We start from the raw sequence: 25,249 nt of genomic DNA on the forward strand, positions 1-25,249 counted from the left end.
GGTTGATTACCCCCTCTCCTCACTCAATGTTATCATGACACTACTGTACCAACATGCATATCTTGCCTAGCTCTCCAGATAAGACTGTTGATGATTTTTCTCCTGTCAACCTGTATAGCACCCTCTGACATAAAAGCTAGCTAGTGGGGAGGAAGCTTCTAGATTAGTACTACCTTGATTTCTCCACATTCTGTGACCCAAGTATGCCACATCTTCCACATCAGGGATGTACCATCAAGTTCTGGTGGATAACCAAGAATGGTGGTAATAGCTTGAACTGTTTGTATGTGTGAGGTGGGGCATTCTCCTAACCAACAACTTAAAGGAAGTATCCCATGGGGCCTTTACGTGGGGCTTGAAATCAGGTCCTCATGATTGCATGGCAAGCACTCCACAACTCAGCAGTCTCCCCCGCCTTGGTTGGCTGGTCTTCCTATTGTTGATGTTGTTGGGCCTTACAAATAAGAAAAAGCTTGCAAGTCCTTTGCCCTTGTCCTCAAGAAGTGTACAATCTAACAAAGCTTAAGCAAACTCATAATAAAGGAAAGGGGCAAAAAAGAATGACAGTTCTGGTCTCTTGTATAAATTCTCAGTTCCTGATTGGCCACTGAGAAGTATAAAGGCCTTTAGGAGCAGGAAGCAGATGGGGGTGGAGACAGTGTTTTACTCTTTGGCAGTCTATTTGACCCTACTTTCTTAGTCCTTCAAAGCACACACAACTTTTATAGTTCTAACTCAATACACTTAAGGCCAACTGAAGGAGGCCTGACTTAGTACTTCCACAGAAATCTAAGGATCCTGATGAGTTCAATGGCCAGTCAGGTTTGGCCTCTGTAGGAAGCATTAATATCACTGATTCAGATCTCAAGCTGGAACTCTAAGGGATGTAATCTGAGCCCTGCTTCTCTGGGGAAGCTGAGTGCAGAGGCTAAAGGGAAAGCTATCTCCTACTTACAACACTGACTGTAGTCTAACACTATTAAGCCTAAAACAGAGAGATTCAATAGAGATACCTTATAAGCCACATATTTAAAATTTTTGGTCAGTTGTATTATGGTAAAAGGAAACAGCTAAGACTAATTTTAATAAAATAATCTCAATTTAGATTAACCACATTTCCAGTGGCAAAACTTTACAAATCCAAAATAATAGAACAAACTATGGAGAAGCTTTTCATAAGCACTGTTAGGACACTGTGGGCTGTGGCCTAGAGACAGAACTGATGGCTGTTATTTGGTTCCAAAACATGAGGCAGAGCAGCACAGAGAGAGCCAACCAGAGTCCCAACCAACCAGCAAATACACACTGCAATTCTGCTGACATGGACCACTGTGAAAAAACCAAAGGTGGATAAAAATTCTACTGGCTTACTACAGGAAGTACACTCTAAAAAAGCAATTCTCCAACTAGTAAATTTTATTTCCTAGTAATAAATATTCATAGTTTGCCACTAAAGAATTTTATCCTTAAAACCTTATGCCCTCAAAATAAAGTCCTAAGGATATCAAAAAATTAACATGGAAATTAAAAAAATACCTGAAATGAAACACAAAAAAGGGCAGAGTATAGCACAACATGTGGGATTTAGCTAAAGGGACGGCTACAAACATATTAGCCAGTTAAGTTAGAATTTTTGTCTAAATTCCTAAATGGTGCTGCAAGACAGCTGGGATGAACTCTGATGCAAATCCTTAGCACAGTGTGTGTGTGGGGTGTGTGTGATGTGTGCATGTGTATGAATGAAGCTGAAATTAGTTTATAACATGAACTCATGAATTCTTTTTTTTTTTTCCTGGAATTGTGATTCTGCATGGAGCAACTTCAGATCTGCCTTACTTTAAACAACGGAGAGTGAAGAGATTGAAACTTACTTTTTGTTTATCTGAAATATGGATATGAGCAAGACTGGTTATATCTAGAGCACTCAGAACAGAAAACTAAGGCAGTATTGTTTCTACTCTAAAATTTAATCAGGTTTTAAATTTCTTTCCTACCAACATTCTCCCTCTCTAGATAGAGTTGGGGGAAGGAACATGAAAAACTGCATTTTGCCAAATGAAAAAAATTAAAACACACTTTAAAAAATTAAAATAGTTCTCATTAAATAAGTACAGAGTCAATGTTATGCACTCAAAACCAAAATCCCCATGCTGTCTGAGACAAGAGGCTTGCAGAAGGGAATTTACTTCTCAGCTCTTTACTGAACAGTCTGGAGGCAGAGGCTAAGCAGCAACTGTTGCAGCTAAACAGAAAACAGGCCACACATCAGGTGAGGCTAGAAATGTATTTCTCAGCAAATAACAAATGTATCTTTGAGGAATAGGTTGTCTGAACCATATTTTCTAATTATTGCAAGCCTGTTATGCATTAACATTGCTATATTTCATCCTCCTGCGGTTCATTTTAAAAAGCCAAACCATTTCTTCTGTTTGCCAAGTTGTGTTTAAGACTTCTTTTTGGAAGAGGCTCCAAAAATGCCGAGACAACTCTCTGTGGCTCTTTTCTCAAACAGCTTTCTGCTTCTGTGACCAAATTGTCAAGCAGGGTTGTGGCTAAACTACAGTTTACATGAATGGAAGTTGGATTCAGTCTCACTTTAGAGCTGAAGTTCTGTCCCACCCATGATTTTCTGCTTCAAGGGTGATCAGGATACAAGACTGTATGCCAATCACACAAATGTGTTGTTGGTGATGCGCCTGCACTGATACCGTTGATCATTATTTTATTTTACTGACTTATAATAACTCTACAACAAAGGAACTAGTCCCATTGTATAAAAGAGAGCAGACTTAGGCAGGTTTACTAGCTATCTGAAGTTGTATCCACCAAGTAAAAAGCAGGCTTTTTATTCCTAGCTTTATTAAGGTATTTTTTAAAATAAATTATTGGTATACATACTCCTGTTTACTGTTTACCACAACCAGCTGGCTAGCACACTTACTACCCCATGTCATCATGTTTCCCCTTCTTTCCTTCAGAGATGGGAGACTTATGATTCATTCTCTTGGGGCCAGAGGAGTAACTCAAGCACAGACACTTGTCTACATATGCAAAGCTCTAGGCTGAATCACTAGCATTGAAAAAAACTTTTATGTAATTACTCTCAACACAGTTCAAGTATCTAACCCAATATTAAATATCATTCTGGAATTAGCTCCCCAGAGAAAACTTCATACCTTTGGCTACCCTCTCCCCATTCATTCACCATCAACAACCCCTCTCTACTCTCAAAAGATAGGCTTTATAACCTAAGAAGTCCTTGGTTATAAAGTCAACACTTTTTCTACTATACCATGTATGACTAAATGAGGTTATAGTACCATAATATGACTCAAGTGAAGTCATCAGTCAGCTGAAACTACAGCAAACAATACACCTACCATAGAGAAAATGCCTGGAACATTACGAGACCAGATGAGACTGACCCACAGAAGTGGCAAGTCACTGAAGTTACTGCTATCATTAGTGTTAATGGTGCTTATTTAATTTGTGAAGTCTACATTGAAAACTAGCTGATATTTTTCGGTTAGCAATCAATAAAGTTCCAAATAATCTGGTTCCAAATAATCATTACAGGAAAATGTCTAGAAGCAAAGCTACTGAGTGGGTACTTGATGACTTAGTAGATGGGTCTGGTGTTTATAAGAGAATATGTAGCTGAGGCTTCTCAGTCACAGGTTCTCCAAACCTTAAATTCATATGATTTCTCCCACAGTCTCTTACACAGCCCACTTTCTCTTCTAAGAGGCCCCAGAAATTGGCAACCTCTTCACAACCAGCTAACTTACAAAATGTTGAAAGCTGGCCATGAACTCATGATGCCCCTGCTACCACATTCCAAATTGCTAGGCTAATACCACCATGCTAGGTTCAAAGCTTTATGGGTTTTATTTATTTTTATTTTTGATGTGGGTATTAAAAATATTATACATGTTGATATACATATTGAAAAATATGAACAACAAAAGTTAATTTGCCCTTGACCTTTTTTAGTATTATTTTAGCTACAGGTTTCAATTATATAGTATGTATATATGTATAGAACCTGAAACAAGTTTTCCTTTAAAAAATGTTTTCAAAATAGGATTCAATTATTTTCCAATGAAATGATTTTCCTCTACCTAATTTGATTCTATACTAATTCATAATTTTTTTCCATTTAGAGAAATATAATTTTAGTATACCTAAAATAACAGAAAGTCAAATATGACCTTGTACACTTTACCAAATCTATTGATATTGAAATGTTTTACTATAAGGCATAAAAAACTTAGAATACAAGAAACAAAGTCAAGATTACAAAGCCTTTCAACTTAGAAAATCACATAGAAAGTTTATTTTGAAAACCAAATTGTCATCAGCAAATTTCTTAATGGATCCAAGTCAAAATATGTAATATTTTACTTATCTGTAAAATTTAGGAGATGTAAAAGACCACCATAATTATCTATGTCATATACTTTAATCAATAAAAGTAAGTATAGGCTACAGAAAGGAACCCAGACTCTGACCTCCAAGCAGTATTCTTCCCATTTACCAAGCTGTTTTCTCTTCAAATTTCTAAAACCAGGCCATTACTTACCAATGCCTTCCTCCTCCCATTTATTTATTTATTTATTTATTTATTTATTTACTTACTTACTTATTTACTTATTTATTTACTTACTTATTTATCTTTGTGATAGGGTTTATCTGTGCAGCTCTAAAATAATATTATTTTAGGAAGTAGGCTGGGTTGGTGGCACATACCTGCACTGAAGAAGTAGAACAGGGTAGTAGCTACAGTTTAAGGCCAATAGCAGACACTGAAGGTCAGCCTTGTCCACACAGTAAGCTTCAAGTCTCCAAAGCAAGACATGGAGGCCCTGCCTTGATAATACACACAAAGGAGTGAGACATAGACTCCTGTCCTCTGTGGTGGGGAGAACTATTTCCAAAATGCTATTTGTCTTCTAATACTAATATATAGTTACACTCATTGGTTGATATTGTTTTTTTAATTTTTTGTTTTTCATTTTGGTTTCCTGAAACAGGGTCTTGCTCTTGCTCTATGACACAGCTAACCTGGCATTATGTATCCTAAATCCACCTTGAGTGTATAATCCTTCTGCCTCTGTCTCCTAAGTGAGGGTATGGAACTGCAGGGATATGGCACCGTACTTGGCTTTAACTTTTTCGTGAGTGTGCGTGTGCGTGCGCACGCGCGCGCGCGCGCGCGCGTGTGTGTGTGTGTGTGTGTGTGTGTGTGTGTGTGTGTTTCTTTGGCCTCAAAGTAAATTTAAGTACTGACTATGCTAAATCCATTAGCTGTATTTCTATCTGGTACAGTGTCTTATTCTTTGACATTCAAATGCACAAGTATTAACTTGAAGTCGCACACACACAAAATAAATTCATTTTTATATGAAAGAATGCAAACTACACTGTGTTGGTTTTTCAGAATGGAAATTTACAAGTTTTATCCCTTTCAAGTTATCATTTCAAGATGGCTAAAGTAGATTTGCTATCTACTCTAATTGATTTTCATGTCAGCTGTTAAATTAGGTTGACTATGTACAAGACATGTCAATCTATCATTCAGTAGCTTTTAAGCAGATAAATGGGACAGAAATGGGGGAGGGATAAATGTATATAATAATCTCTGAAATTTAAATAGTTTAGCTTTCTATAATAAAGTGGTAATGGGGAAAAAATTCCACTAATCCAAGCCTTCTGAAATAACTGTAAAGAAGTCAGTCTGATAAATTTTAGCTGAGAAAATAAACCAAGGATATAAATAGAGCTGCTAATTTTTGGCAAGTGCACAACTGAACAATGTATACTTGCAAACTACAACCTACAAATGCTGCACCTTCACTCTGTCACTTAAGCTTCCTTGTAAGGACTTTGATCATCCAGGCCTTGTAATTACCTTTTAAGAAGCATGCTTAGGGTGTTTTCTGGACTGCGGGCCCACACAGCATTTCTCTTTGTCCTCTTGGGGACAGAACATCAATTGCTTTCAGCCAAATGCACTCACATATGAATATTTTAGTACAATTTAATGCTTCTATACCAACCCCAAAGGAAAAGCACATCAATTTGTGAACACAGTTCTCTTAGAGCTAAAAGCCAAGCTAGATAATGCAGTATGAAAGCAGTTGTCAATCTTAGCTTTTTAGCAAGTTAGAGGGCAGCCCATCCCATAAACTCATTCCCAGTTGTATACAAATAACTCTAGAAAGTTTGTTTCCACACTGACTTTTCAACACTATCAAAATTTCAAAACAAAGGTCAGAAATAAAATGTACTGTTTTGGTAAATTCTCCTAAACTGCTTACTCATCTGGTAACATTGATTCTATTCACTTAATCTCAGAATTATAAACAGGAAGTTGATTTGTCAGTAAAATATCAAAATATAGGCAAAGTAATCCACACGTACTAAGACGCTGCACTAAGTGTAAGGACACTGTCTCTGGCAACAGATAGCAGATTCTCTAGTGATTACAACATGCTTATGTGTTTGGATGGTTAGGAAGGTCAGGTCGGCATAATCAAACAGATCACTGAGAGCAATCCAGAAGGGTACTCCCAAACATATCAAGACTTAAAAAGTCATACTAAATCTGGTCACAATGTAAACTTAAAACTCTGAACTCCAACAAATAATGAATCATAATAAAATCCAATGAGCTTGACAAATGTCAGAGAATTGATTTAATGATTGTTCATGATTTCAAACAACAGAATCTTCTAAGAATCTGTAGGGGCTGGGGAGGTGAACCAGTGGGTCAGAGCACTTCCTGTAAAAGCAAGAGGATCTGAGTTCAAACACAAAGTACCCATGTAAACTCTAGAGACAATCCACACACCCTGCAAGCCTAGCACCAGTCACCAGAAACAAGCAGATCCCATGCTTGTTGGTGAGCAACCTAGATGAAAAGGGGCAACTCCAGATTCAGTTGAGAGGACCTATGTCAACGATTAAGGTAAAGACCAATAAAGAAAAACAGACATCTTCTGGTCTTTGTAAACACATATAGGATGCATACCCTATGTATTAACACATGTGGAAACACATTATACACATATATAAAAAAGAATCTGTAATAGTTACTATAAAATCATCTAGGGCACAGCACTTGTAACATCCCAGGCAGTTTTATATGACATATGCACATGGACTCTCTCCTTTAACTGGTTTTATGTATATTAGTTCACTAATTATGTATGAATCTGTGAAATAGGGATTATTGTCACTATTACATGTCTCAGGAAACTGTACCACAAGAGGTTAAGGTCAATAGAAGCAAATGGTAAGCTAAGAGCAGAACTCGGGCAGCTTGACTGGCATCTAGATTGTTAACCAACCTTACTTCCTTCCATACTTCTTCCTCCCTCCCTTCCTTCTTCCTCTCTCCCCTCTTCTCTCTCTCTCCCTTTTTTATTTTTTAAAGACAGTCTTGCAGTCCAGCCTGGCCTGGAATCATGTACAGCCTGGTCATCCTGCCTCCATTTCTGAAGAACTAGGGTTAGAAGTATGTGCCACGATCCCAAACCCTCAACTTGCACATTGTGTACAGCAGGTATTACTATCACCATCCAAACAAACAACCCAAATCAAGAATTTATCTGAGTATGCATTTAAGGTGCTTATAAATGCAAGTGAGACTATACAATCCACTCAGCAGTTGTCCCTTAGTCACTCTCCACAAAGGATTATACGTTATGTCCACACTGTGTAACTGCAAGTAAAGAGAACATAAACAAATCCATCTGGAGATGTTTTTGCATATTACTTTTTGATTCAAAGCTTTAGTGAGTCAAATTAGTGGTTAAAAGCCACTAATTCTAGCACTTCAGGGGCTAAGAAGATAATCATCTCTTCTTTGGATCTGAGAGACCTTCTACCACCTTGCTTCCAATTACCCTGATGCCATGAATAGTTAGTACAGCTCCCTATCTGTAACATATAGGCCATCTATAAAATACTATAAAATGGGCATGTGACATATTCATGTAGCAGGATACTGCAAACTAATGAACAAACAAAAGGCAGCTGCTTGCATTTACACAGATAATCCTCAAAAATAAATTATCTAGGCATAAAGAACCCATATAGTGTGTTGTTACTGATATTAAAAACAAAACAAAATTGTGTATTGGTGCTTTTCCTTAACACATTGTTATCATGATAAACCATCACAAGTATAAAATCTATAAGGCATATGCCCATATCTAAGTAATTCAGAAGCAAACACATCAAGCATCATTGAACTTCAGAAGTTAAAGGAAATCTGTGAGGTCCTCTTGTTAGTTTTTTGTCAATTTAAAACAAACTAGACTGCAAGCTGGTACAACCACTCTGGAAATCAGTATGGAGGTTCCTCAGAAAACTGGACCAAGCTATATCACTTTTTGGCATAAAAGATATAACAAGGACACATGCTCCACTATGTTCATAGCAGCCTTATTTATAATAGTCAGAAGCTGGAAAGAATCCAGATGCCCTTCAACAGAGGAATGGATTAAAAAATATGTTACATTTACACAATGGAGTACTACTCAGCTATTAAAAACAACTTCATGAAATTCTTAGGCAAACAGATGGAACTAGAAAATATCATCCTGAGTGAGGTAACCCAGTCACAAAAGAACACACATGGTGTGCACTCACTGATAAGTGGATATTATTAGCCCAAAAGCTCAGAATATCCAAGATACAATCCACAGACCACATGAAGCGCAAGAAGTTGGAAGACCAAAGAATGGGTGCTTTAGTCCTTCTTAGAAGGGAGAACAAAATATTCACAGGAAGAAATACAGAGACAAAGTGTAGAGCAGAGACTGAGGGAAAGGTCATCCAGAGACAGCCCCACCTGGGGATCTAGACAATATTGTGGATGCCAAGAAGTACATGCTGACAGGAGCCTGATATAGCTGTCTCCTGTGAGGCTCTGCCAGACTTGAAATATACAGAGTTAGATGCTCTCAACCAACCACTGGACTGAAAATGGGGACCCTAGTGGAGGAGTTAGAAAAAGGACTGGAGGAGCTGAAGGGGTTTTCAACCCCATAGGAAGAACAATATCAACCAACCAGACCCCCCCAGAGCTCCCAGAGCCTAAACCATCAACCAAAGAGTACACATGGAAGGACCCAGGGCTCCAGCTGCATATGTAGCAGAGGATGGCCTTATTGGGTATCAATGAGAGAGGCCCTTGGCACTGTGAAGACTCAATGCCAGGGTAGGGAGATGGGAAGGAGTGGGTGGGTGAGTCGGGGAATACTCTCATAGATGCAGGGGGAGAGGGGAAGGGATAGGGGGATTCCAGAGGGGAAATCGGGAAAGGGAATAACATTTGAAATGTAAGTAAAGAAAATATCCAATTTAAAAAAAAAAGAAAAAAGTAACAAGTTAAAAAAAAAAAACAAACTAGAGTCACAGGGGAAGAAGGATGTTAAGCTGAGGAATGGTTTCTTTCATACTTCCTGTGGGCATATTGTAGTACATTTCCTTAAATGATGATTGCTACAGAAGGGCCAAAGTCCTCTATGGTCAGTGCTTGCCTGGGCAGGTGGTTATGAATTGCACAAGAAAGCAAACAGTGAGCCAGTAAGCAGTGTTCTCTCATGGTCTCTGATTCAGTTATTCATAGAAGGTTTTTGCACAAGTTCCTAGCTAACTTTTCTCAGAGATAGACTGTGATCTAGGAGTTGTAATAAAAAATAAACCCTTTTCTCTCCAATTTGGTTTTGGTCAGTATTTTATCACAACACAAAACTAAGACTTCCTCCAAATCCCCCGGTTTCAACTTCCAGAATCACATCTTTAGATATTGCTCTCCATGGAAAAAATTATTAACATAATCCCTTTATAATCTAAGAAATTTGTCAAAAGGCAAAAACCAAAGTTATAGAAAAGGAGTAGATGGAGGAAAGACACCGAGGCCACAGGGAGTCCCTACGGAGGCAGGAATAATGAACTCTAGTTAGCAGGTATAGTATTAGCACCAAAAAGGAAAGGATGGTGTTTTTCTCTGACAAAGGGGACAAGCTGGAGCTTTGTTTTGTACAGTGTTTGCTTTTATAGCAAGTACACTCGTTTGCCATTTTTGTCCTAGATAGGTAGTCTTTACCCTGTGCTCTAGGCTCTAATCATCTTGCAGAGGGAGAAAGCTGAGCTTGCACCTGACTGCAGATCTAGTCTTTCTAATAAAATTCATTTGAAGAAGGGTTTGACAACTTAATTGCCAGACAGCAGTTTTACTATAACATAAGCCTGAGTAGCAGACACAGAACCAAATAGTTTCTGCCTCTCTTGGAAATGCACTTACCATACAATTGGCCCACACTGAGGGCATTATAAAAACAACCCTATAAACTACTGTTCTATTTATAGTAAAGATATTGTTGTGAATGTCAATCAATAGTGTCTTCTTTAGATGGACTCAGGGGATATTCTCTGATCTTGATACCAGGCCAAATGATACTTCCCATGTACAATTAGTTTGTTTTACCTTTGGGACACTGTAAATCAGGGCACTGATCTTGTGTCCTAATATGAACTGGCTTCTAGAAAGTCTAATGCCAAATTTGTAGCCCACATCTAGAGAGGGCCACATAGCTTTCCAATCTTTCTTCATTTGCCACTTAAACTTTCTCAAAACTAAAGTGTCATCAATCACACAGAGATTGGAAAGCTTGCCTGTCATAGGTAGGCAGTAGGGAATAGGGTCATGAATACTGAGAGAACCTAAGATTGAAATCAAATATGAACCAAGCACTACTGCTCACCACAACCAAGAAAGCGAAGGCTCAAGGCAACAATGAATGCATGCACTACTTGACTCAAAGGGAGATTCCGTACTGGGTCAGAACTAGTAATGAATATGAAGATCAATGATAAAGCTGGGATATTAAAATGCAGAAAATGGGGTACTGGAGAGATGGCTCAGTGGTTAAGAGCACTGACTGCTCTTCCAGGGTTCCTATTTCCAGAGTTCAATTCCCAGCACTCACATGGCAGCTCACAACTGTGTATAATAGAATCTCATGTCCTCTTCTGGTGTGCAGACAGACATTCAAAGTACTCATATACATAAAATATATAAATGGAAAATCTTTAAAATATAAAAAATGAAAATAAAAGCACAAACAAAATTTGAAAATAAAAAACTAAACTAGAGCTGGAGCTAGAGCGAGGGCTCAGCAATTAAGAGCACTAACTGTTATTCTGGAGGACCCAGATTCAAGCCTTTGCATCCACACAGCAGCTCACAACAGTTTGCAACTACTGTCCCAGGAGATCCAACACCATCTTCTCAGCACCAGGCAGGCATATGGTGTGTGTACGTACGTACGTACGTACACACACACACACACACACACACACACACACACACATACATACATACAGATGAAACAGCCACACACATAAAATTAATTAATTAAAAAAATAGGGTAGAGCTGGGAGTGCTGACACATACCTTTAATGTCAGCCCTTGGGAGGCAGAGGCAGGTGGGTATTTGAGTTCAAGGCTAGCCTGATCTACAAAATGATTTACAGGGCAGCCAGGGCTACACGAAGAAACCCTGTCTTGGAAAAAGAAAAAAGAATAACAAAGGTGGTGAGGTTGTGAATGAAAGAGAAAGACTCCTGTTGTCCACTTATGCACACTCAGACAGACCACGCACACACACACAAAGAGATGCACATGCGTACAGGCACACACAAAAAGTAATAAATGTAAAAAGAAAATTAATAAATGTAACTGTACTTCAGATGAGAATATTTCTAGTCTGAAAAAATTACACATTCAGGTATTCAGGGGCAGAAAGCCACAATGTTACAATGTAAAACAGTTTAGAAAATAATCTATACATGTACATTGTATTATTTTTATTTTTCTAAGTTTAAAATTAACTCCAAATCAAAAGTTAATTAAAAATAAAAAGCAGTCATTGCCACAGTAGTAAGCTGTGAATTAACAAGCAGCTTCCGATCAAGTCTACACCCTGTGAGAGTGTGAGCTTGTAAAGATACTGGAACTGTTTCACACTTTGTAAATTGTTCTGAATGATAAGAACAAACAAACAAACAAACCATGTAAATAAATTCAGGGCATATTTTGGGTATTATATATTTTCTCAGATTAATAAAGAAAATTAAACAGTTATTTTGTACAAGTAAAAAGACTGACTTTATATGGTCTGAACTTGACGCAGAGCATTTTTGGCTCCTTACAACCAGAAAAAACAGGGATGATACTTTCCAAAGTTGTTACAAAACTGCACCAAATCAAAATACTGAATATTCTAATAACAGAATGGGAAAAGAAATAAAGTCGTGAAATGTTCAAAAGTGGCAAAATGGGACCATTTAATAAGAACAAATGAATGTGCTGTATTTAGCTTTAAAAACAAAGAATGCTGCATTAGTATTAGTGGAAATGTATTTAATAGCACACAGTTCAAATGGGTGGAGGTGGTGAGAAATTTTGGATGTTCAGAAGTGTAATCTTGCCTATTGTGGGGTATGGCCGCCAACACCTTGATGCAATATTAAGTAGCATTAATGAAGATATTATTTAGGGTGACAATGACCCAGCTCCACACTAGTCAGCGAGCACATGAAGTAACACATTCAGTTCAGGGCTCAGGTCTCTGGTCCTACAAGGATAGCTCGTATCAGGCTCATCTGCTAAAGCAACTATAGACCTGGTTCAGATACAGACAGCAACTGTTTAAATATGTTGGAAATCAAAACTGACAGGTAGCATTTGAGCAGCCAAAATTCTGTAGGGCAGGGAAGCACGCAGATATGAGTCCACTTCTCCGCTCCACAGGGACAAAGGCCAATCAGAAATCAAGTCCTTTAGATAAAAAATGCAGTCTGACTGGTTGAAGAAAATATACAGAAGCTTTGTGGCTCCCACACTAGCTGGAAATGTGGAGAAAATTCCAAAGAGAGAACCATGGGGGAGAACCGGACTCTGCAAATAAATTCCATTCATTATGAGAGCTTGCAGTAGATTAGAAATAACAAAGAAGTTCCTCAATTAGATATCATCTCAGAAAAATAAGTAGGAATAACACAGAGTGGAAAAAGTAAACAAGAAACTTCCCAGTAGACTAATTTTTAAAACTTCTATAAATCAATAAAGCAAAAGATTTCAATAAACACTTTAAAAGGAAAATACCTAAATAGCCAGTAATGCAATAGTTACCCCATAATCCTGAAGTTCCTCATGTAAAAATAAGATTGAGAATCTAGGCCTGAAGGACTCATGACAAATATATGCAATATGTGGTTCTAAACTAGTATCTCTTGATGTAAAGAGCATTAATGAAATAACAGACAAAATACAAATGGAGTCTGATTAACTAGATGGTATTCTGGGCCACTGTTAATGCTCTGACATAACAGCCTGCAGTGCGGTTATGGAGGAAAATGCATGTGTTTGAAACTGCGAGGCATCATATTAACAACTTACTCTCAAATGGTCACACAAACAAAAATGTTTTGTTCTATACTTGCAAATTGATTGTTTCCCAAAAAAGATTTAGACCACATGGTGTGTGTGTGTGTGTGTGTGTGTGTGTGTGTGTGTGTGTGTGTTAAAAATATACAATTTATACATCCATGCGTATAATGGTCAACCTTCATTGTCAACTTAGAATCATCACTGAAACAGAAGTATGTCTTTGTGAGTGCTTTTGGGGGTATTTCCAGAAAGGCTTAGCAGGACAGGGAGGTCCCACTCTGAAAGTGAATGATACTACCCCATGGCCTGAGATTCCTGGCGGAGTGAAAAGAGGAAAGTGAGCTGAGCACCAACATCTATCTTTGTTTCCTGACTGGATTCAGTGTGACCTTACTAAGCTCTTGTCCAGTCTTCCTCACTGTGATGGACTGGACCCTGAAACTGTGAGCAGAGGTAAACCTTCCTTCCTTCAGTTTTTTTTGTCTGGTATTTTGTCTGAGCAACAAGACAAGTAACTAGCACAGTGCCCAAATAGAGACTTAATATATTACAATTCTCTGTCAGGTTATGGGAGCAATGTTAAAATTTTTGAAGCATTTAATGTTTAATGAGCAAAATTCGATAGTTCTATATTCTAAGAGCAATGCTGAATAAAGCTGAAAACTTACTTTCAATACAAGAAAGGATGCCGCCAGCCACTGCCTGCTCCTGCTCCTATTTAATAACTATGAGTGCCCTTCTGTCAGCAAGTCTGCTTGCTACTTCAGAGTATACACTGAGTTTCTTAGGAAAGTAGTTTGATTAGGAAGCTGTTGATCTTTTATGAATTCAAGCCTGAATGTGTCTACTCACATAAAACTGTACATGCAAGACTTCCACAAAAAATATGTGTGCCACACCTAATTAAATGTCATGGATGGCTCCAGCTCATCTGCTCAATAAATCCACTTTCCTGGGCAGACTAATGTGGTATGACAAGCAAGTCAGTCACACAGGGCTTTGACTTAATTTATGAAGAGTTTTAGTGCTTATATTCAGTACTGAGACTGTCTCTGCTTCAAGTAAGCGAAGTAACACAGAATATATTAGCCAAAAGAAGAAAGATTGCTTCACAAAACTTTGTTAAAATGAAACATTTTTTCTCATCAAATGAAAAAGAACAGGAGAGTCCTAGCATGGGGAAAAAGAATCACAATACATATCTGAAAAATAATTTGTATACAAACTATATGAAGAGACTCTAGAAGGAGACAATAAAAGATAAACAATTCAACTTTAGAAGGACAAAGTATTTCAAAACAACCTAAGAGAAGGCTTAAAGGAGTTAGGGAAGAGAAAACATGATCAAAATATTTTGTGTGAAAAGGTTTTAAAAGATGATTTTGAAGTCATCATCTAATAAACTAGGGTTCTAGGGGATTTTGATGGATGTGATATAAGACCTTGTTTTGAAATAACAAAAAAACCATTTTGTTTTGAGTTATATAAAAATATTTTCCTCATGTCTCATGCAATATAAATTTAAACTGGAAAATGATTCAATACATTACTTATAAAATATGAATGGTCAGGAGATGTTTTAAAAGGCTCAACTTTCAAGTCAACATTTTCTACATTTCCCTTTTAAGTTCTGCAAAGGATTTTAGAATATTTTATCTGGCTAGGTGTGATGGTTTAAGCCTGAGATCCCAGCACTTGGGAGGCTAAAGCAGGATGACTTATTAAGCTCTTGGCCAGCTGGACTATAGACTGAGATTCTGTCCCATCCTCTTGGCAAAAAGGAATATTCTAGTATTACTTATCTGAAGAATTTCCTGAAATTCATGCAAACAGATAAAAATGGAGAACTAAACTAGGTGCTCAAGAGCACACAAGACTGTAAGTACCATCAAAGGTCTAACAAATATAGGCTTGACTTAAATAGTCTGGTTGTCTTAACTTCTTTTATACTTTATGGAAAATAAATATTATCAGTGTAAATTTATAACAGCAACAATAAAATAAGGTAGGGATGTAGGTCAGTGGACAAGCACTTGCCAAGCATGAACAGAGTCCTAGGTTCTCTCTCTACCACATCATACACACAAATGACAACAAAGGCAATGACAGTAACAACACAACATTGTGACCTCATACTGCTTTAAATCTTTTTGCAAAATAATTTCTAATTTTAAAGCTGCTAAGCATTTTATTAAGATAAAACCTTCCAGATCTTGTGAGGACACAGTCACCATCATAATGGTTAGCTGTGTAGGATCACTGAGAAAGACATAAATCACTGAAATTATTGTCCAACAAATACATGAGTGCTGATCCCCACAGAATTCTGCAGGGTATATTTTATTGCAATACTTACTGGAGCTACTATTTTTCCTGTCTGACCAACTTGCATGTCATTGGGAACAAAGCCAGCATCAACAGCAGCACGGGAAGCACCAACTGAAAGGGAGGAAGTGTCGTATCTTCAGGCTCTGATTATTATTCAGCTAGTGAGATAGTCACCAACAACTATGAACAACATCCTAAGAATTTACAGTCAAAAAGTATTAAAGGACTCACTTTAAAAAAAAAACCTGATCAATGATTTGTAACTGATCAAGCACTCTAAATACTAAATACAAGTACTTTTTCAAGAAAATTATTTTCATTGTGTACTATTCTCATAAATTTCTTTGTTTTGGTGTGTTTGTTTGTTTGTTTTTGAGGCAGGGTCTCTCTATGTAGTCCTGGATATTCCAGAGCTCACTATGTAGACCACACTGGCCTAAACTCACAGAGATCCTCCTCTCTCTGCTTTCTGCATATTTGAAGGCATGCACTACTACTCTAGGTATGAATTTCACTTTTTGAATTTGACTGGCTTCTGATGTTTGTTTGTTTGTTTTTTTCAAAAAGGCATCCATACATTCCGTATTATAATCTACTTAAGGGATACTATATATTGTTCCTTTATATACTAGCCTTATGACTTTTGAAGAACTGCTGTATAAAACCATTACCTCTTATGATCAGATAAAGTCATATTCAACATAAGATTGAAGTTTAACAAGTATCTCATATTAAACTAATAAATAAAAACATAACTGGTTTCTTCTCCACAGGAGGTCTATTCTTAGGGCACAACCACCCCTTCTGGAGAGTGAAGGAAAGGGACTGAGGTATTCCTTCTGTATACCGTTGCATTAATCTATCCTTCTTGCTGTAGTTTCTTAAGATGATTAAACTTAGATTGCCTTTTTCTTCTTATACATATTTAGTACTATAAATTTCCCCATAAGAGCTCATCTTAGTGTACAGGTCTGTGCTCACAGCTATATAAAAGGGGGGCATACATATATAGCTCAATAGTGGAGCTCCTGCCTAATGTGTGGGAGGCCCTCAGTTCAATGCCCACATTCAGGATAAATTCCCCTCCCCAACACCACTGTCTTCACTGTACCATATGCCTTTTTTTCATTTAGCTCAAAGTATTTCTTTTAAGACGTTTTCCTTTACTCATATGTTACATAGAAATGTGCTGTTTAATCTCTCCATACATCTTGGGATTTTTCAACTACGTTTCAGTTACAGACATCTAGCTCAAGCTAAGAACAGACAGCACATAAGCCACTTTATGGTCGCAAATGCAGTCTTCCTTGGTGAATGCTCCTGTCAGCTTGAGAATTTGCTGTTGTGTAACAAAGACATCAATAGATGTTAATTCAATCCAGCTAATTGCTGAGTTCAACTGAGTTTCCCTGTTCATTCTATACATTCCAGGGGTACAGAATTATGGGTCACTGGGGTTTTTCCTCTCAACACTTGAAGCCTTATTCCCTATTCTCATCTTACTTACATGAAAAGTCAAATGGACTTATCTTTGCTACTTTTATAGGGTAAGACTTTTTTTTTTTCACTTCGGTTTCTTTCAGAATTTTTATCTTCTTCTTTGACTTGCTATAGCTTGGAACTTACACATATACATTGGTGTTTTCTGTGGTTCCTGGATCTTTGCTTGGGTGTAGTGTGATCCTGGACCGTCTCAAGCTTCGCAGTACCAACCCTCCTGTTCTTTTCTCCCACCTCCACCACACCCATTACTCTTCAGCTGTAGTCGGTTTTGGCTTTGATTTTTTTTTTTTTTTTCTTTTTGAGCTGAGGACCAAACCCAGGGCCTTGGGCTTGCGGCAAGCGCTCTACCACTGAGCTAAATCCCCAACCCCTTGGCTTTGATTTTTATCTCGTCACTTTTACTTCTTAAGGTCCTGGATATTTCAATGCTGCTTTCCAACTCTTTTATCTTTGCTTTTTAGCTTTAACTACGTCTGAGGCACATTTTCAGGTCCAGACATTCCTTCCTCAACCTTCCAGCTTACTATGCTCATGAGATGCATTCATTTCTGTTTCCATGGGCTCTTTTTTAATTTTTATCATTTCTCTAGTTCTTTCTCACAATAAAGAAAAGCAGTTGGGGTTGGGGATTTAGCTCAGTGGTAGAGCGCTTGCCTAGCAAGCTCAAGGTCCTGGGTTCGGTCCCCAGCTCCGAAAAAAAGAGAAAGAAAAAAAAAAAAAAAAGAAAAGCAGTGTGTGTATGTAAGTTATACAGGAATCAGAGCATGTGTGGAGGTGGAGAACAGCCAGCAGTAGTCTGCAGTAGGCCCTGAAGTTGGCATTTCAGTACTTTACAAATCAAAACTAGAAAAGTTTCTTAAGAGTTGGCAAATGTAAAACTGTCACCCACATTCTTCAAAAATTACTATGTTCCTCATCACCACCTTTATAGATGTTTCAGCTTTTACTGGAGGTCTAAGAAAGTCATTGCAGAAAGGATGAAATAATGGTCAAAACTGGAGATCATGTTAAACAAAATAAGTAAGATACAGAAAAAGTAAAGATCTTATGTTTTCTCTCATGTGGAATCTAGATTTAAAAAATAAAGACATGGAAGTAATAAGGGAAATATATAGAAAGAGAAAGAGGAAAAAGAGGAAGGCAGAAAAGAAATAAGTAATGGAAGAAATATGATCAAAGTATGTTATATACACTAATAGAAATGGCATAGCCAAATGCTATTTTATATAAATGATAAATAGTCAATAAAGCTAAGTCAATGAAGGAAAAGTAGAAAGCAAAATTACTTCAAGTTTGGAGGACTTATATGTAAGCATAACGGAAAACATTTCCAGCAAAAAGAGCACTGTGCTACAAGGAGAATAATCTTACCTGCAGCATGCAGCTGATCTGCCAAGTCATACAGCAGTTTAAAGTTCTCTCCACTCTTCAAGCCCCGACCTCATTTAAAACAAACAAACAAACAAATGAATGAATGAATGAATGATGTGCACACAAGTTGTACTCTGCCCAACCTCATGTCCATATTACAGCTGCCACATTAAGCACACCAACTCCTCTACAAAACCTGTTTTGACTTCTGTGAAGCATTCAGCATTGCAGCTACTTAACTACATAAAAAACACTATATTTGTGGTTTCTCTGCAATAATGAAAACACTTTAAGTCCAAGATGCCTGATCCACAGCACTCTAGGTCACTGCCATATCTGTGGTATTAGCAAACTCTTATTAGCATTTGGTAAATATTCCCTGAATGACTAAACAAAACTTCTGGCTAGATCTCAAAATCCTTGAGAGCAAACACACTCTACCTATTATAAATGCAACAGGCCCATCATAGAACACATATGGACTAATAATTCCTGAAACTACAAGCTGATACACAAGACAAACATCTTTGCAAAATATTAAATCATTTCTTCTGAATGCCACTTGAGCAATAGATGGATATTGGGAACATTAATTAAAAATCACATTAATCCTTACCTTTTCAGTCAGTCAGCTGACAAATTTCAAAGGAGTATAATATACAAAAAGATGTTAAGTCCTACACCACATTCAGGTCCTGATATTAACTGTGAAGGGCTTTCCAAGTATCATTCACACAGACCAGTATAACACTCAAAGTCATTAAAAGTAGAATGGAGAAGGGGATTTATATACAACTCCGAGATTCCAACCACTTTTTCTACAATTCAGAAGCCAATCAAATGCCACAAAAAAACATGGACATCTCTAAAACCAAGATACCGTGTAGCAGAGATATGCAGATGAGATTTGTGCCTTGCTCCCCAGTGCCAGATGTGAGACAGAAAGCCCACATTTTATTTATGGTCTAATTTCACATTCCTGGTAAAAATTACCAATATTACTGTCATCTGTAAAATTAAAATGAATCACCTTTACTCGAGACTACAGACTCAGCTCAGTAGCACAGTGCTTGCTTACCAGGTTCAAGACCCTGGAGTCCATCCCCAGAAGCACCGAAACCTAGATAAAAGTCTGTTCCTTTGAAGAGGTCTGTGTACTACATAGCTTATGTCATCTTTTACATTACTATTCACTTACCACCAGATACCACCACTTTGGCACCAGTTAGCTCTGGTCGGTCACTTTTTGTCAATTTCTGGTCAAGCCACTCTGATATTCCTGCTGATGAAGAACTTGGTGCTACATACATTGACAGACAAATTAAAAATGATGAGGACTTCAAGTACATAGTGGTAATTATTTTTAAGACCAACACAAAAACATTCAATTCTAGGAAACTTAAGCTCATGAACTTTCACAGTCCCAATTTCATTTTCTTTAACTAAAATGTGTTAAGAGAGCACAACTCTTTTGAGAAGAGTATTCAAATAAGATGCCAGACATGTTAAGTGGAACCCCTATTTTCTTCCATTATTACATTCTTCTATTATGCTGAATCACTCAAATGCCACAATAGGAAACAGTAATGAGAGTTAAACAGCCCTGATACAAATGTAACAGCTTCATTGTAATTTATCTTCTCTCCTACTCTTTAATCTACCAAAGTGATTATCTTTGTACCAAGATGATATGAAACAGACATAAATTATAATTATTTATAGAACCCTGGAATATGAGTCAGTTGAATTTTTACTTTGCATTAGAAATTAAGTAGAGGCCATCCCTTATTCTAAAATTAGCCAAACAAACAAGAAATGCCAACCTATCATAAAGGCTCACATGGATACTTACCCTTTTCTGAACTGGCACTACCTCCACTTGCTGCTGCAGCCTCAAAAGATGTTCCTCGAACAGAAAACACCTTCACTTTCTCATCACATTTCACTGTACACAATGCATTTCCTGAAACACAAATTTTATTATGAGGAAGGAATGCCAAAAGTATTGTTCTTAGACTCAGAATTTATTTTATGAAGATGAAGCAAAACTAACCATGGACAGGTGTTTCCTACCCCCGATAAGTGGAGAGGAGGAGCAAGCAGGGTGAAGACCTTCACCAGAGACTGCCTGTACAGTTCTGCATGTCTTTTAAAGCCAGAGTTACCGCCTGGAATCAACAAACTGAAGCAGGTGGCTGTGGTGAGAAGGTACCTCTCAGCAGCAGGGAGTGGGAAGTAAGCTTCTTTCTCCCAAGTCAACTCTATCACCAACCAAAAATATGAGCTGCTATACCTTAGTACAAATGCAACTGCTATTCATGTCAAAGGAAGATAATGTGGAAGCATGGCAGGGCATAAAATACAAGTTCAGAGAAACCAAAGTTTTAAAAGGATAAGACATTTCACAGTCTGAGTGACTGACACTATGACCAAATACTTGAATATTTGAAGATTTGAATATAATGAAAATTACAGGTCTGATGGAACATACAACAACTGTAACTAGAACAAAGGCAGTAACTGAAATTGCTGCCTTCTCCAGCCCCACTGGAGATCAATGTGCTTAGAAATAATTAATCAAAGAGATGCTGAAATGAATTGCTTAATGCACACTGAACTTCAATTGCACATTGAAAGCAAAGACTGAGAATACTATTTTCAAAAGGGTTTGCCTGTCAAGGTACTACTTATAAAATATAGCCACCTAAACAAGAACTGAACAATGACAACAGCAATAGCTATGCTAAAATGGAAGGGTGGGGTCTCACAGGTCCCATCACTAAACAAAGAAGTAATGACTGCCGAGAGAGGGAGAACTAGTCTCTCTCAGGGATGAACCTTTAATTGGTTGTCCAATACAACTGGCTATCCAAACAGAAATAGCCAGCTCTGAAATCATATATATACAAGCAAACTAAACAGATATGGTAGCTGTATTTATATAGTTATGCATATGTGTATGTATATGTGTGTGAAAAAGAAAAATGGGCCATCAATTGACAGCAAAGGGAATGACAGGAGAGGTTGGAGGAAGAAGTGATATAATAACATCACAATTAAAATTTTAAAATACATATATATCACATGGCAAACTTAATTTTTATTAACCACTGTCGGGGGAGATGTCACTCCATAAACCGTTAAGGCCAGTATAAAAGCACTGTGTACGTAATAAATCAGACAGAATGCCATGGTGGGGTCTAGTAGCTATTCTCAACTAAAGCATTTCTCAGAAACCTTTAAGATGGTCCATTTAATTGTAGGTTTGTTTCCAAATCCTATTTTTAAGATTTATGTATACTGTGAAAATTAGCATGTTGATTATCTTCCTTAGAACTTACCTGCATAGATAGTTCTCACAAATGTGTCAGGTGACTTGATCTCAATGATGTCAGAAACTGGGGCAACATTAAGTTTGGCTGCTACTCTGGGCAGAAGGTTCTGAAAGAAAAAAGCAGTGACTTACACAAAGTCAAGCTGACTGATATAATGATCAACAATGGCATCTTCTAAACCCCTTTAAAGGGAGATGGATCTTCTGCATAAATTTGAATTCAAATTCAAATATTTCACACTTCACATGTATCTTTGGACAAGGGACATCAGTCCAGCTTTTGAGGTACTCTTTGAAATTAAGTGTCTACCATTTCTGTATATTAAGAGTAATAGAAGATTTATAGTAATAAGAAGCTGATTCAATTTGATAAATTATGAGATCTACTGCCCTAATAAATATCAAGTACAAAATGTGACAGTTATGGATCCCTGAATTTAAACAAGAGAAAGAGAAAAAAATCAGAAGAGTAAAATACTGGAAAAGCTTTTATTATATATATTTACTAGAAAATATAAAAGAAAAATTTCAACAGACCGTACAATCTTTGTCAAGTTCATGTTGTATAAACAGATCAAGTACAGCAGCCCTTGTGTGTCACACATAAAATGAACACCAGAAACAAGCATGCATGTTCTTGTTGACAAAGGCAAATGACAGCCATATGTTATACATGTGTAACTTTGTTCATAGTAGCCAAATCTGTAAGCAGGTCAAAATCCCCTTGGGTGTTAGTTAGCACATCTTGTAGTGAGAGGAAAGAGAATCTCTACATGTCCAGTTAAAATTCTACTATGATTCCAGGATTCTAAAGCAGAAGAGAGTCACTTAGTGAAGATTAAATTTCCAAGTTCTGGACTGAGGTTCTTTTACATGATATATGTAATTTTAAAAGAGAAGCACTGCTTTTTAAAAGATTTATTTATTTTACGTGAATACACTGTAGCTGTCTTCAGATACACCAAAAGAGGGCATCGGATCCCATTACAGATGGTTGTGAGCCACCATGTGGTTGCTGAGAATTGAATCAGGACCTCTGGAAGAGCAGTCAGTGCACTTAAATACTGAGCCATCTCTCCAGTCCCGAGAAGCATTGATTTTTTTTATCCCACAAAGATTCTTCATAGTTCATTCAGTGGTTCCTCCCTGGCTTTGTGACACTGCTTCTGGAAGGCATGCATTCAAGATCACACCACAAACTGGTTCTCTCTCTTCTGTAAAGATTCTTCCAAACTATCTGTCATTCTACCTCACTCTGTATTCTCCCACATGCACATATAATTACAATGTATTAGCCTTGACTAGCATGGACTTTTGTTCTAAAAATAATTTAATATCCACGCTGTATAACCCCAAACAAGGATTCTAAGCACTCTGAAGGTAGGGGTTGTGTGTTTTCTAGTTCTCTTCTGTTTCTGTCCTGTTTCTACTTAGTGACTTCCTACAAAGTGATATTACAAGTACTGACAGGATCAGTTTCCTGACTGTAGAATTTCTGAGGGAAAAAGTTATAGTGTGCATTTTGTCATACCTGCATTAGATAGTAATCCTCTTTCAAACATGAACTCTGGCCTTGACTACTAAAATGTACCAACATTAGTTTCCTTGCTCTGAAGATCCCCCCATTCCCATTTCCACTACCTCTCCACCCCAGAGGTCTCTTTCCCACCTTCTTGTGCCCTACCATCCTGTCTCTTCCTAAACACTCCTTCTTTCCTCTGAGGTCCCCTTTCTACTTTCATGACCCATACCCATACATACAGACACATACAAACATTCAAAGCTCAGAACTGCACACCAGAGAAAGAGTATGTTGTATTTGTCTTTCTGAATCTGGGTCATCTCAATATATGAGCTTCCAGATTCATCTATTTTCCTGAAATTTTCATTTTTATTTCTTATGCCATGCATTCACACATTTTCTGCATCCATTTATCTGCGGATGGGTATCTAAGCTGGTTCTATTTCCTTGCTATTGTGAGTAATTTCACAGTAATGTGTGTAAGTATCTCTGTGGTAGGATATAGGGTCCTTTGGGTAAGCCCAGGAATGGTACGGCTGGCTCATATGATAGTTCTACTTTTAATTAATAGTTTTTAATTAATACTTTTAATTAATAGTTCTACTTTTAATTCTTTGAGAAACCTGATTTCTATAATGGCTGAACTAGTTTATACTTCCACCAGCAGTAAATAAAGTTCTCTCTTCCCTACATCCTCACCAGAATGTCCTTTGTTTTCTTGATGATGGCTATCCTAATGAGGATGAAGTAGAATCTAAAGTTTTAATGTGCATTTCCCTTATGGTGAAGGAGGTGGAATATTTTGACGAGTACCCATGTGTTAAAGGCCTGGTTCTATCATGGACTGCACTTGAAGATGACAGAACCTTTAGGAAATAGGACCTATGGCAAGATTGTAGTGTACGTCAAAGGAAATACTGACTTGTTCATTCTTTCTTCTCTCCTCTCCTCTCCCTCCCCTTCTCTCTGTTTTCTGCCACTACCAGGTTAGCAAGTATGTCTTCTCATGTACTCTATCATGGACCATGACCTCCCAATTTACCTCAGGGCCAGTGACAGGACAGAGTGATTAAAATCATGAGCCAAGATAACATACCTCCTTTTCTCAGGTTATTTTTTTTTCACGGTGACAAAAAAGTAATAAACACATTAACAGGTTTGTCACAGACATACTATTGTCTCCCTATGCAATTCCTCCTATGGACTTTTCCTCATTTCAAATGCATTCACATTTGAAATGTATGTTACAGCACAAGCGTCTATCTACTTTGTAGCTCTTACTGTCAATCTTTTATCTGTCATAAAGTCAAGGCCAGAGCAATAAAATTTGAGGATTAAAACACAGTTTCACAGTCTTGCAGGTAAACTTTCGTTAACCAAACTCAAGATTTAATTACCCAACACAGAAGCAGTACTCTCAAGAGACTGGGTTGTCTACAAAGATTCATCCATCAATTTAGAGGGAGATGTTAAAATTTATAGTACCATGTATTGGCAATTTAACAATTTCTACCAAAAATGTTTAAAGCACTGTCTTTCACTCACCTGTTTTACTTTTAGAACTCAATTTTAAAGATATGCTACCGTACGTATACAAAGATGTATGTACAAGATTTTTTCTTTGAAGCAAGTGACTGAAATTCAACATCCTAGCTGACCCTGACTAACATGGAACCATTATGCAGACAAACACATTGTGAGCTAATATTTTCTAGATGTTATT

General features: G+C 37.4%; 1 protein-coding gene across 2 annotated transcripts in view; it reads right to left on the reverse strand.

Annotated features, from left to right (window-relative positions):
* Etfa (electron transfer flavoprotein subunit alpha) overlaps positions 1-25,249 on the reverse strand; it is a 56,798-nt gene that overhangs the window by 13,997 nt on the left and 17,552 nt on the right. Inside the window, 5 exon segments of one of the 2 annotated variants that reach the window (NM_001009668.1) lie at positions 15,825-15,907; positions 18,671-18,739; positions 19,869-19,970; positions 20,523-20,633; positions 22,012-22,111. In NM_001009668.1, the coding sequence (NP_001009668.1) occupies positions 15,825-15,907; positions 18,671-18,739; positions 19,869-19,970; positions 20,523-20,633; positions 22,012-22,111 (465 nt within the window). 2 annotated transcript variants of the gene reach the window in all.

This window comes from Rattus norvegicus, chromosome 8, assembly GCF_021556685.1.
Source record: "Rattus norvegicus strain SHRSP/BbbUtx chromosome 8, alternate assembly SHRSP_T2T, whole genome shotgun sequence".
Lineage (NCBI taxonomy): Eukaryota > Metazoa > Chordata > Mammalia > Rodentia > Muridae > Rattus > Rattus norvegicus.